This window comes from Pelodiscus sinensis, chromosome 9 (assembly GCF_049634645.1).
Source record: "Pelodiscus sinensis isolate JC-2024 chromosome 9, ASM4963464v1, whole genome shotgun sequence".
Classification (NCBI taxonomy): domain Eukaryota; kingdom Metazoa; phylum Chordata; order Testudines; family Trionychidae; genus Pelodiscus; species Pelodiscus sinensis.
Window position 1 is genome coordinate 30,730,917 of NC_134719.1, and position 11,978 is coordinate 30,742,894.

At 45.6% G+C, this 11,978-nt stretch overlaps 1 protein-coding gene across 4 annotated transcripts in view; it reads right to left on the reverse strand.

Annotated features, from left to right (window-relative positions):
* The window catches only part of COL24A1 (collagen type XXIV alpha 1 chain), a 251,636-nt gene extending 240,284 nt beyond the window's left edge, over positions 1-11,352 (reverse strand). Inside the window, exon 1 of one of the 4 annotated variants that reach the window (XR_012905946.1) lies at positions 10,829-11,351. Coding sequence is in view for 3 of the 4 variants with exons in the window: in XM_075936387.1 (XP_075792502.1) it covers positions 10,829-10,884 (56 nt within the window). In the remaining variant the exon portion in view is untranslated. Of the gene's footprint in view, positions 1-10,828 lie in introns of all 4 variants that reach the window. The other 3 variants (XM_075936387.1, XM_025183174.2, XM_075936388.1) reach the window with 3 other exon arrangements.
* Between the last annotated feature and the right edge of the window lie 626 nt (positions 11,353-11,978).

The window sequence follows — 11,978 nt, forward strand, 5'->3', positions numbered from 1 at the left end:
GTGAGATAGTGAAAGCTAAGCCAACAAAGATATTGGGAGCCAGGATTTAACTGCAGTAACAAAAATATTGTATCTGGAAGCTTGTATTGTACCTGCCCACAGTGTGCATGACTCAACTCATTGTTACCAGTGACTTTCATAAACACCAAATTGACAAAAACAAACAAACAAAAAGATATTTCATTAACAGGAGTCCACTAAGGATGCTTAAAGAAACCTTCATATTCTAAAAGCAAAGGTGTTTCTTCCTTAACATTCTGACAGGTCTATTCATATTAACCTGGGATAGCTACTGTGTCTCACAAATGTTTGATTTTTTAACATCCTCATTAATAATTATAGGATGTGTCCAAAGGATTCTGAAAAGCTGTGGTTTACAGAAATGTAACTAGATATGCAGATATATTAATAGAGAGGTAGAGACAAATGTCTGGACGTGAGCCAGGATTGGCAACTCCCTTCCCTGGCTAATGTCAAGAACGAGCAATAAATTAGACAAGGAAGAGACTAAAGACAACCATGAGAACTGATGTCCCCTCAACGCTGAGAAATCCTTTTCCTTCTGCTTTACTGCACAACAGTTAAAAAATTTTGTAAATTTATTTTCCCTTCAAGAGAGCTTCTGGTGCCCACAGAGGAGGGATGAAGAATTAAGAAAGTCACTATCATGGGAGGAAGATTCATTTGCATGAGGTCTCATTTCTCAATCAAGTTCACAACTTTCCAAGTCTTCGTGCTGGTTAAGGGCCAATTTCTACTTTGGTCATAAGGCTTGAAGGATTTGCAACTCAAAGGGGTCGTTTCCCCCCTCCCAATAGATTTCTAGAGCAAGTTATTCATTTTCTCTGCTGAATCACTTGACTTGAACTCTCGTCTTCCTGGAACTTCATGACCCTAGTTACAAACCGCAAATTAAAAGACAAGTTTTATTATATTTTGCTTCAGCTGGAAGAGGATCTTAACCCTTGGGCAAGCAAGTGTGAGTAAAATTTTTTAAGCCCTGCTCCTCACTCTTCTTCCAGAGTCAGACAGTAAGGAAAGTGAAATGTGTAAGCAGTATGGGCCTTATGAACGTCAGAGACCTCCAACTATGTCCCTTGTCCAGACCATATGTTTATGACTATTGGTCCACCTTCCCTGCTGAGACATGAAGGAATGGTGCAAATGTCAATGTTTGGGAGTCAAGCCAACTAACTGCTCAAGATGACTACTGCTGGCTGTTTTGTCCATCTTCCTGAATCCTACTGTTGCCCCCTCAGGGGCTGTTTCAGTGCTCCGTGACCATTATCCACTTCCTGTCCCAGAGTCTATGTCCCTCGCCCCTTGTTGTTCCATTCCCATTCTTGCCTCTGCACTCTCACATAATTTTGAAAGAAGCATAAGCTGAGAGAAATCACATTATTTCATGAGGACTGGAGCAATCAAATGTACTTGAACCATCCTTAGTGAATGTGCCAATCAATGATGTTAATGACAGATAAGTCTGATAGTCCTTTTTGTGGTGTGGACACTTGCTCACTATAACATCAACTAAGGCCATAAGTACTGGGAAGAGTTCGGGGGGGGGGGGCACGAATGAACAGTTCAGGGAACTGGTAATGATGACAAACTGCCTTGGTCAGCAATAAAAGAAAATTATTACCACCTGATGATGGGTCAGGGGAGTACAGAGCTCAGATTCAACTGCTATCAGTGGTGTGATATAAGAGCATCTCTCTCAGCATTCTCCAGAACAGCTGAACTTTCATTTAAATAACAAATGAACAAAAAAATCACCACCACCATCCCTCTCTAGTTGTTACAGTTGAAAAGAAAAGCTTAAAAAGTGAACCAACTGGAAACTAAGCAAAGAAGAATGTGCACAGAGCCTAGAACAGAGGTGGAGAACCTAAGGCCTGGGGGCTAGACCTAAGGACTGGCTTGCCTGGATCTGGTCCCTCAGACTCACAGCTCCCCCCAGCATTGGGGAAACTGCGCTGGCGCTCCAGTCACCACCACCCTCCTGAGGGCTGGAGCACATAAAATCTACTAACTTGGGCCCCCATAGGCTCTGGTGTGGAAGGGGAATGTTGGGAGTCTCTCCTTCTCAGTCAGAGGCCACATCAGTGTAGCATTTTTTGTGTGTGTGTTTTTCTTCTCACTCTTGTGTGTGGCCCCTGAGTGATTTTTCTGTGGGTCAGCGGCCCCCAACCCTACAACAGTTCCCCTCCTCTGGCCTAGAGCAATGAATGGGAGCTGCTCCATTCATCTAAGCATTAACTGAGATACCTGGTGATGATGATCTAAATGTCAACATTATTAACTATTTTGCTCTTCCTGTATGAAAGAAGTGGGAGGATGACAGATCTATACATTTTTATTGTGAGTGACAGGGCTCGACAATTAGGGCAATCTACTCACCCGTGGTGAGTAGATTTTAACCTGGTGCGGCTGAACAGCACGGTCTGCACATGCGCAGCATGCCAAACCATGCGGCTGGTGAGCAGGGCTCGCCGCCGCTTGTCAAGCCCTGGTGAGTGACATTTCATTTTGGTGTCAAAACTGGGAGATATTTATATTTGACAAGTAAAAGAAACAAGCTCAAAAAGTCTCATCAAACTCATGAATATATTCAAGCCCCACCGAAAAAGAACCCAGCTCAAAGCTGGAAGTTGAAACTAGACAAATTCAGGCTGGGAAGAAGATGTAAATATTTCATGATAAGAGTAATTAGCCAGTGGAACAGTTTGCCAAAGGTTGTGGAGGATTTTCCATCAATGATAATTCTGAAATTCTTAAAGATATATTCAATGAATTATTTTATGGAAGTTTTGTGGTTTGTATTGAATAGGAAACCAGACTAGATGATCATGGTGGTCCCTCCTGGCCTTGGAACATTGTGCATCAAATAGCCCAGAGAGCACACATGCTCATATTTTGAACATTTGCACAATCTACACTGAGCAGCTTCTCATGCTGGTGACTCATATGAGTGGAACTTAATTTGTGAGCAGACCTTGGAGTAATACTCCCACCTTATCCCTCCCTGACTGGACCCTGAGGAGTGCATCTACACAGCAGGGTTTAACTCGAAATAAGATATGTAAATTGAGCTTTGTCAATTGTGTAGCTTATTTCAAAATAGCTTATTTTGAAATTGAGAGTGTCTACACAGCACTTATTTCGAAATACAGCTCTCTTCCTCTGATTTCCCTTTCTTCTCGTACAATGAGGGTTACAGGAGTTGGAGTAAGAAGTCCTCCAGCTTGACTGTATTTCGACATTATTTTTAAATGACTGTCTGCTGTGTAGACACGGACTAAGTTATTTTGAAATAACGCTAGTTATTTTGAAATAAAGTTGCTGTGTAGACATACCCCTAGTGACATGTGAATTGGCTGGTCTTATCAATCCTATTCCTTTTTGCCCACATTAAAAGTGGCACTAATTTGCTCCCTTATTGACAGTGATATTAGAGAGACTGATTGAGGAACCACAGTGGTAGCTATTCTGACTTACCTACAGATGTGTTCTCCACAAAAGAGATGAGGCACATTGGAAAAGCCAGTTTGGAGAAACTTCCAACAAAGCTGTCTTTGCAGAGAATGTCAGTATAATTTCAAAAGCAAATGTTCACATAGGCCTATTAGACATAATTCTTAATTGTGTAGAATTTATGTCTGAATATAGGCTAATCACAAAGTTTTGTATTATTCATTCTAAACGTGTTAAACTTCATTTGGTTCCACAATCCTCTATCTTTGTGCATAACTGAGATGAACTGCTAAATTGTTTTTAGTTTTCCTTTGATGAACAATTATCCTGAATGCCATCCTGTAATATGTACATGTGGAAAACATGTTCAAGTGTAACCCTATATACACCTGACTCATTGGACAACCATAACATTGGTTTCCTATAAGCAAAAGGTAAAGATTAAGTAATACTTCATGCAAGAAAGTTCATTAGTGTTCTCATAAATAACATCAAAATCCTGTAAAGAATGAAGGGAACATTTTTTAAAAGCCTGAATAAAATACTGATATTGAAAGTAAGGTGGAAAATATTTGTTACTGCTAAATAAAGCACACTTTAAGCAGTTGTTGCTTTTCACTCTCAGTTCATTTATTTCAGACTGTGTTAGTCTGTTTCAGCAAAAACTAGGAGTCTAATGGCACTTTAAAGACAAACTTATTAGGGTATTAGAGTACAAAGTTTTGTGATCTACATCTCACTTCCTCAGATGGTGAAGAGAAAATGAAAGAAAAACAGGGAAGGGAAGGGGAGGATACAGAGATGGGTCTGTAATAACAGAGCTAATTAAATCAAAATGAAGGTGGCTCATCTCCAAGTATGTCTACACTGCCACCCTAGCTCGAATTAGGGTGGCTAATGTAGGCATTCGAAGTTGCAAATGAAGCCCGGGATTTAAATATCCGGGGCTTCATTTGCACATTGCCGGGTGCCGCCATTTTTAAATCCCTGTTAGTGCGGACTCTGTGCCAGCGGCTACACGCGGCACGGGGTAGGTAGTTTGAATTAGGCTCTCTAATTTGAACTACCGGTACACCTCGTTCCACTACCAGTACATCTCGTTCCACCGGTACACCTCGTTCCACGAGGTGTACCGGTAGTTCGAATTAGAGAGCCTAATTCGAACTACCTACTCCGTGCCGCGTGTAGCCGCGGGCACGGAGTCCGCACTAACAGGGATTTTAAAATGGTGGCACCCGGCAAGGTGCAAATGAAGCCCCGGATATTTAAATCCCGGGCTTCATTTGCAACTTCGAATGCCTACATTAGCCACCCTAGTTCGAACTAGGGTGGCAGTGTAGACATACCCCAAGAGTAGTGAGAAAATGAGAGTACCTGAATGTAAAATTATCTACTGTAATGCAATAACCGCTCAATGTGTGTATTTAGACCTTGGTTCAGAGTGTCAAATATGCATATGAATTCCAGCTCAGTAGTTTCTCCTTGCAGTCTGTTTTTAAAGTTTTTCTGTCTGAGAATGCCAACTTGAAAGTCTGAAACTGTGTGCCCAGAGAGGTAAAAGTGCTCCCCCACTGGCTTTTGGATGTTGTTATTGTTAAAGTCTGAGTTGTGTCCATTTATTCTTTTGCAAAGAGTAGGTCCAGTTTGTCCAATGTACATGGCAGAGGGGCACTGTTGGCACATGATGGCATGCATCACATTAGTAGATGTGCACGTGAACGAGCCTTTACTGGTGTAGCTAATGTGGTTAGGTCCTGTGATGGTGTCACTAGGGTAGATGTATGGACAGAGTTGGCAATGGGGTTTGTTGTGGGGACAGAGAATCATTCATTTATATACTTCAATGTATCTTCTTGTTCCTACTTTAAGCTCCCATCACATACATTTTGAACACAAATATTACTACAGTACTAAATCTTAATAGACTTCCTACATGTTCTTTCTAACCATCAGCATGGCTTTAATCTTAACTTCCTTCTTCAACTCCAGATCACTCCCTTGAGAGAACAGGTGAGTATTTCAGTACATTCTGAAGGTAACCAAATCAACCAAACAAAGAATGCATTAGTAAGCCACAGACCTTTCGTAATCACCTCTTCACTGTTATATCCAGTTCAGCCATAGGGCTAGAGACTTACGTGCCTGGAACAATTAGCTATATATAACATGGAAGAGTCAATTGTACAAGGAGATGGGATTCAAACCATTTGGGACTTTATAGGTTGAAATCAACATCTTAAGATTTCACTGAGAGATAATTTCTTGGCCAGTGTCAGTCATGGAGCACAAAAGTAATGTGCTCCCTGGGTGAAACACTGCTTGTTTGACAAGCAGATCAGCATGTTCTACATTAGTAGTGGTAAGGTATATTAGAATGCACTATGTTATCCCATCATGAGAAGACAAAAGCATGGCTACCCATAATGATGGCTACACCTGAGAAAAGGATGCCACATCTTGCTAAGCACAGATGAGAAAAAAGGCATTTATTCCAATATCCAGAAACATCTGGGGATCGATCAAGAGCCTTGTGCTGTGGTCTAAAATGCTATTTTTACAGTAAAAAAATATGAAACCATAATTAAATTTGTGTGTTTTTAGCTGTTGCATAGAGGCATTTGGTGTGCACACAGTGGTAGCTAAATGTTGCAAATGGAAGAGAAGTTGTAGAAGTAAGGAGGCATTTGAATATGGGTTGCCTTACCTTATGAACCCCTTGATTTTCAGAAATCTAAGCTGTAAGCAACGGTTTTTGTCTGTGAAAATTTCCCAGGTTTTTAATAAATACTGCATAGGTCAGCTCTGTTGGTTATTCACACAAGGCACATCTACACTGCAGAGCTATTTTGGGATACCAGAAGTATCCGCATCTATTGAAGCAGCCTGGTATTTCGAAATAGGTCTTAAAAAAATGGGTGGCTTATTTCAACATCCCAGTAACCCTTGTTCCATGAGGGTTAAGGACATTTTGGAACAGTGCTTTATTTCAAAATTTGGTGCTGTGTAGACAGCACCGAATTATGAAATAAACTATTTCAAAATACACTTAATAAGATTTGTGTAGCGCAAATCGCGTAACTTATTTCGAGCTAAGGGTTGCAGTGTAGACGCACCTGCAGCTAGCTATCAATGTCAGGGAGCAGTGGCCAAAGAGCCACAATCCATTCTCACTTTGAATACAGCCCAGACTGCCCCCATGCTCTCGACCCCACATAACCTTATTGTCCCACACAGGCCGCTGCCTTTAGGATCTGATATTATATAACCCCTTTCCATGCTGGGCTTCCCATTTAAGAGCAGACTGTTAGGCTATTAGGAGGGCACAGGGAGGGGCAGGTGGTGGTGGACAAGGCTCAGGATTGTTCCCCTAAAGGGTATGAAGTGCGGTGGGGGGGGGGGGGTTTACGAGCTCTGGAGGGGACAGGTGGATGAGGGAGAATGAACTGAGCATTCGGGAGAGCAGGCTTGTGCAGGGACTTCAGGGAAGAGGACGAGGGGGTCAGCAAGCATGTGGGATTGTGCTGTGCACATGGAGAAGAAAGTTTGAGACAGATGGGGAAGAAAAGCAGAGTTTAGGAGAATTCTGCAATGCAAAATGCAGGGGGCTCAGCACCACTGGGCTCTGTGCCCCCACCTGTGGCCCTGCTCCCCTATGGACTGCTAACTCTGTGCTGCCCCGCCCCCCCATGCTGCTGCACGAGGTGCAGGAAAGGAAGGCAGGCTGGGCGGGACTAACCCAGAGGAGCAGGAGCCACTGCCCAGGTGAGCTCGGCGATGCTTTGAAGTCGCAGCGCCTGGGCGCTGAAGTGGCGTCCGCCTGGGCCAGCAAAGCAAGGAGCTCCCGCCTTCCGCCCCCAGCCCAGCTGCTCCCTGCACGCAGGGACGCCAGTTCCGACCCCGCGTCTCCACCCGGCCTCTTCCCTCAGCGGCTCCGCATCCCGGGCCATGTGCCAAGCAGACACCTCCTGGCGCAAGCGGGCAGGCACCGCTCCGAGGGGTTGCACATGCCGTTTCCCAGGCGCTGGATCCAGGGGTGTTTCTATGGCCATAATAAACCTCCAATCCCCAGCTTCCGTGCACAGCGCCCCCGCTAACCCTGCCCCTGCCACCTAGCCCGGCTGGCCTGGGAATGCCTGGGCAAGGGAGCGCGGCCTTGGTGGTGACTGGGTCTGCGAGGAAAAGTTGAAGAGGGCTCGTCTGTGCGCCACTACCAAGCTCTGTGCAGATGTGCGAAGCAGTAACGCGAAGTTGCTCCTGATGCGTGCGTGTGTCAAACGCGCTGCCCACACTCTGTGGCTGGGCTGAAACGGGCGTGCAACTGGCAACCCATCCTCCAGTGGCTAGATTTGATCCCATCTATCCTCTCCTTTGGTTTTTAAACAACCCAGAGTTGTGTTTCTCTCAAACTTCCCCCAATGTCCTCCTCCCACCCATCTCCCTTTTTCACTTATGGCATGTCTACACAACAGGGCTAAAGCCAAAATAAGACACAACTGGGCTATGTCTACACTAGCGTGATCTTGTGCCAGAAATATGCAAATGAGGCTAAGCATGGAATATTGTTTAGCCTCATTTGCATAGCTAATGAGCCGCCATTTTGCGGAAGAGGCTCTTGCACCAGAGGGAGCGTCTATACTGCCCATTCTTGCACAAGAAAAACTCTCTTGAGCAATTCCGGTACGCTGATTATTTTCAGGAATAACGGCATTGTGTAAGAGGGTTTTTCTTGTGCAAGAAGGGGCAGCGTAGACGCTCCTTCTGGCGCAAGAGCCTCTTCCGCAAAATGGCGGCTCATTAGATATGCAAATGAAGCTCGGCAATATTCCACGTTTCGCCTCATTTGCATATTTAAATAATCCCCGCTTCATTAAAATAAAAATGGCTGCCACACTGTGCCGACAATCAGCTGATCCGGCACAGCGCAGCAGTCTAGACGCGGTCAACAAAGAAAGCCTTTGTTGACCGTTCCTGTAAGCCTTGAGGCTTCATTGACTACTTTACATGGCTCCGCCTTTAACACAACACCCTAAACTCGAAGTAAGATACGCAATTGGAGTTATGCAAATATGCAAACTGTGTATCTTATTTCAAAATAGCACCAAATTTTTAAATAATGCGCTATTTTAAGCCATCCCTTAATGCAACGAGGTTTACCAAGATGGCGAAATAGCGTACCCGTTATTTCAAAAAATATTTCATAATAACAGGCAAGCCTTGTGTAGACGTGGGGTAGCTATTTAGAGATACCTCCAGTATCCCAAAATAGCCATGCAATAGCCAGTGGCACTATTTTGGGATACTTCTGGTATCCTGAAATAGCTATTCTATGTCTTTTAAGCAAACCAGTTACTTCAAAATATAATGGGCTTGCTACTCCGAAGTCCCTGTAAACCTCATTCCATAAGGATTAAGGGACGTTTTAGAATAGCAATTTATTTTGAAATATGGTGCTGTGTAGACTAAGCTATTTCTAAATTAACTTGAAATAAGATACGCAATTCGTGTAGCTCAAATTGCATAGCTTATTTCAGGCTAAGGGTGCTGGGTGCCCAACTATGTAACTTAAATCTAAATAGCTTTTTTTGAATTTGGGCACATTTACACAGCACTTATTTTGAAACAGAACACTCTTCCCCAACTTCCCTTACTCCTGGTACAATGAGTCAGAGTAAGAAGTCCTCCAGCTTGACAGTATTTCAACATTATTTTGAAATAACTGCCTGCTGGATAGTTGCAGACTACGTTTTTCTTGAAATAATGCTAGTTAGTTTGAAATGTTGCTGTGTAGACGTACCCTTCTCCAACTCCTATATCCCTCATTGTATGAAGAGTAAAGGAAGTCAGAGGAAGAGTGCTCTACTTCAAAATAAGTGCTGTGTAGGCGCTCCCAATTTTGAAATAAGCTATGCAATTGACAAAGCTCAATTTGTGTAGCTTATTTCAAGTTAAGCCCTGCTGTGTAGATGTACTCATCGCCTTAGTAAGTTGCGCTGGAAGGGTGCATCTGCAAATTGCTATCTTCAATGCTATTTTGAAATAGAATACTTCGCCATTTGGCATTATTTTGTCATTTGGCATTATCGACACAGTGTCAAATTTCAAAATAAAGTGCTATTCCAAAACGTCCCTTATTCCTTGCAGAATAAAATTTACCGGGTCATCAGAATAGCAAGCCCCAAGTAACAGGCTTGCTGTGAAGACGTAGCTATTTTGGGATACTCTGGTATCCCGAAATAGCGTTGCAGTGTAGACGGAGCTGAAGAAAGCAATTGTATCTCTGGTTTGGCACTCCCTCTATGACTTAATTTGCATGTAAGAGCAGGGGGAGGGGGCCCAGTCTCCTATTTGGGCTGCCCTGCCCTCCCGCACCTACAAGTTCATACAAATATTCTAAAGCACCTTTGAACGCCCCTCTGAGAACGGCTGATGTGGGAGCTTTCGGGCCCCCAGCTCTTCGCTATGCTGCCCGCTTCACACACGCTATTAGGAAATGATTCATTTCTGCGGACTCTTTAAATAGCCCCAGTGATCAGTCTCATGTGGAACCGGCGAGGGGGGCTCCCTCTACACGTGCCTAGAAAAAACTACTTCAGCAGATCCTCGTTTCTAAAAATAACCATTTCCCAGTAGTTTGCTCACATTATTGCCAGCTCTCCATCAGCAAGCAGCCCTTCACCAGGGACAGCAGAGTCAGCCCCAGCAGCCTCCCCTCCAGCCCCAGAAGCCCCAAGTCTGTCGGTCCCAGCCGGGTTCAAGGCGGGCAGGGTTAACCCCAGCAGCCGCTGCTGTTGTCATGTCCACAGGAGGAGAAAGCTGCGACCAAACACAGACTCGGTGCCTCACAACTCAGGGAATTCCCTGAACCGCTTCCCTTCACTCATGATAAATTCGCTATGATAAATTGCCAAGCCAGCACCGTTCATCTGTCGGCCCCCTGGAGAATGCAAGGAGCGCTGGATTCCCTCTCCCTCCAATGCGGACATTCGCCAGCCCAGGAGCTGGCAGAGCGGGAGGTTTGGTTTGGTTTGGAAGATAAGCAGATCCCGTAAGTCATTTCGGAAGGGGGGACCTGGAAGTCGCTAACTCCGCGAAGCCTGTTTTAGCCGGCAGTGGGAACAGGGCCAAGAAGCTTTTCCTTCTGCGCGGCTTGATCGCTTTAACACAAACCGGCTGAGAGACCCGCCGGCAGAAGGCCTTTGAAACAGTGTGGGTTGTTTTAAAACAAATCGCAAAGACATGGGGAACGTGTAGCTCCCAAATAAAACTGCCCGCCGAGCTCCCAGACACTGACAGTGCGCTGGGTGGGCAGCCAACCGCAGCCCTCCCTCCCCTTCCTTGCTGGGCTCTTACTTACGTTTTTGCTCTGGGAGAGATGCTTCCACTCCTTGTCCTTTTTGCTCCTAAATGCATTTGTCTGCATTTGTCCGAGCAGCGAAGATCTAAGCGGAAACAGCCACCTCCAAACCGCCCAAGGGTCAGGTACTGTCCATGAAATCACCGCAGAGAAAAAGCACCCTCCGAGCTCCTTGCAAGCCCTAGTACGCCCCCCACATGAGGACGGAGGGCGCTCTGGGGGTCACGCTCAGGGGAGTTAGGGAGAGGAGGGCATCAGTATACCAAGCACTCGGCTTCACACACGTGGTTCACGGACAGGAGCCTTTGCAAGCACAGCGGAGCCCTGCATTGGACTCGGCCAGCCGCGACGGGGATGGGGCGGGCCGGGAGGGGAAGTGCAAAGAAATCCCTGGCCCTGGGGAAGCAACAGCGCCCAGGTTAGCCAGGCCCTTGCAAAGAGCTTGCTCGAAGTGTCTACGGCGATTGCACGGGCGCCCAGCGCAGCCTGCCTCTGGCCGAGAAACGGAGCCGAGCCCAGGCAACCCCCCTCCCCCGCTCGGTGTTAAATTTCACCGCTCCCTGATTTGCGATGACATCATCGAACCCGCCCCGGCCGAGCCCCGCAGAGCGCGCGCCGAGCCCCAGGAGGGGCGCACGCGGGCTTGGGGCTCCCTCCAGAAGTGGGAGCCGCCACCGCCGCCTCCTAGCTGGGCGGCAGCAGCAGGGTCTGCAAGTCCTAGCAGCCGCTGCCCCCGGAGCCCTGTGCCTCTTGGTGGGCCAGCAGCGCAACGCAGCCTGTGTGGTGCTTTCCCAACTCATCGGCCGAGGGTGGTCTTCTAAAGCAGTGTTTCTTAACCAGTGGTACCAGTACCCTTAGGGCTATTTGAGAGAAGTGTGGGGAGTAGTCAACACAGCTGAAATTTGGAGAAAACTGAATTTTTGTTTAAGTTTTACAGCGTTTTATTATTTTTGTACTCTTTACACCCCAACATTTCATCATCTGCCCAGCTATGATTAAGTTGCTTAAACAAATGTGTTGCAATGGTAAAAAAAATTGTGTGTCTGAAAACTGTAGGTACTGGGGTTACTTTTTTTAAAGGGGTACTTTATTTAAAAAGCTTGAGAAACACAGTCTTAAAGCATCTTCTCTTTGCCCCTGCCTGCTTTCT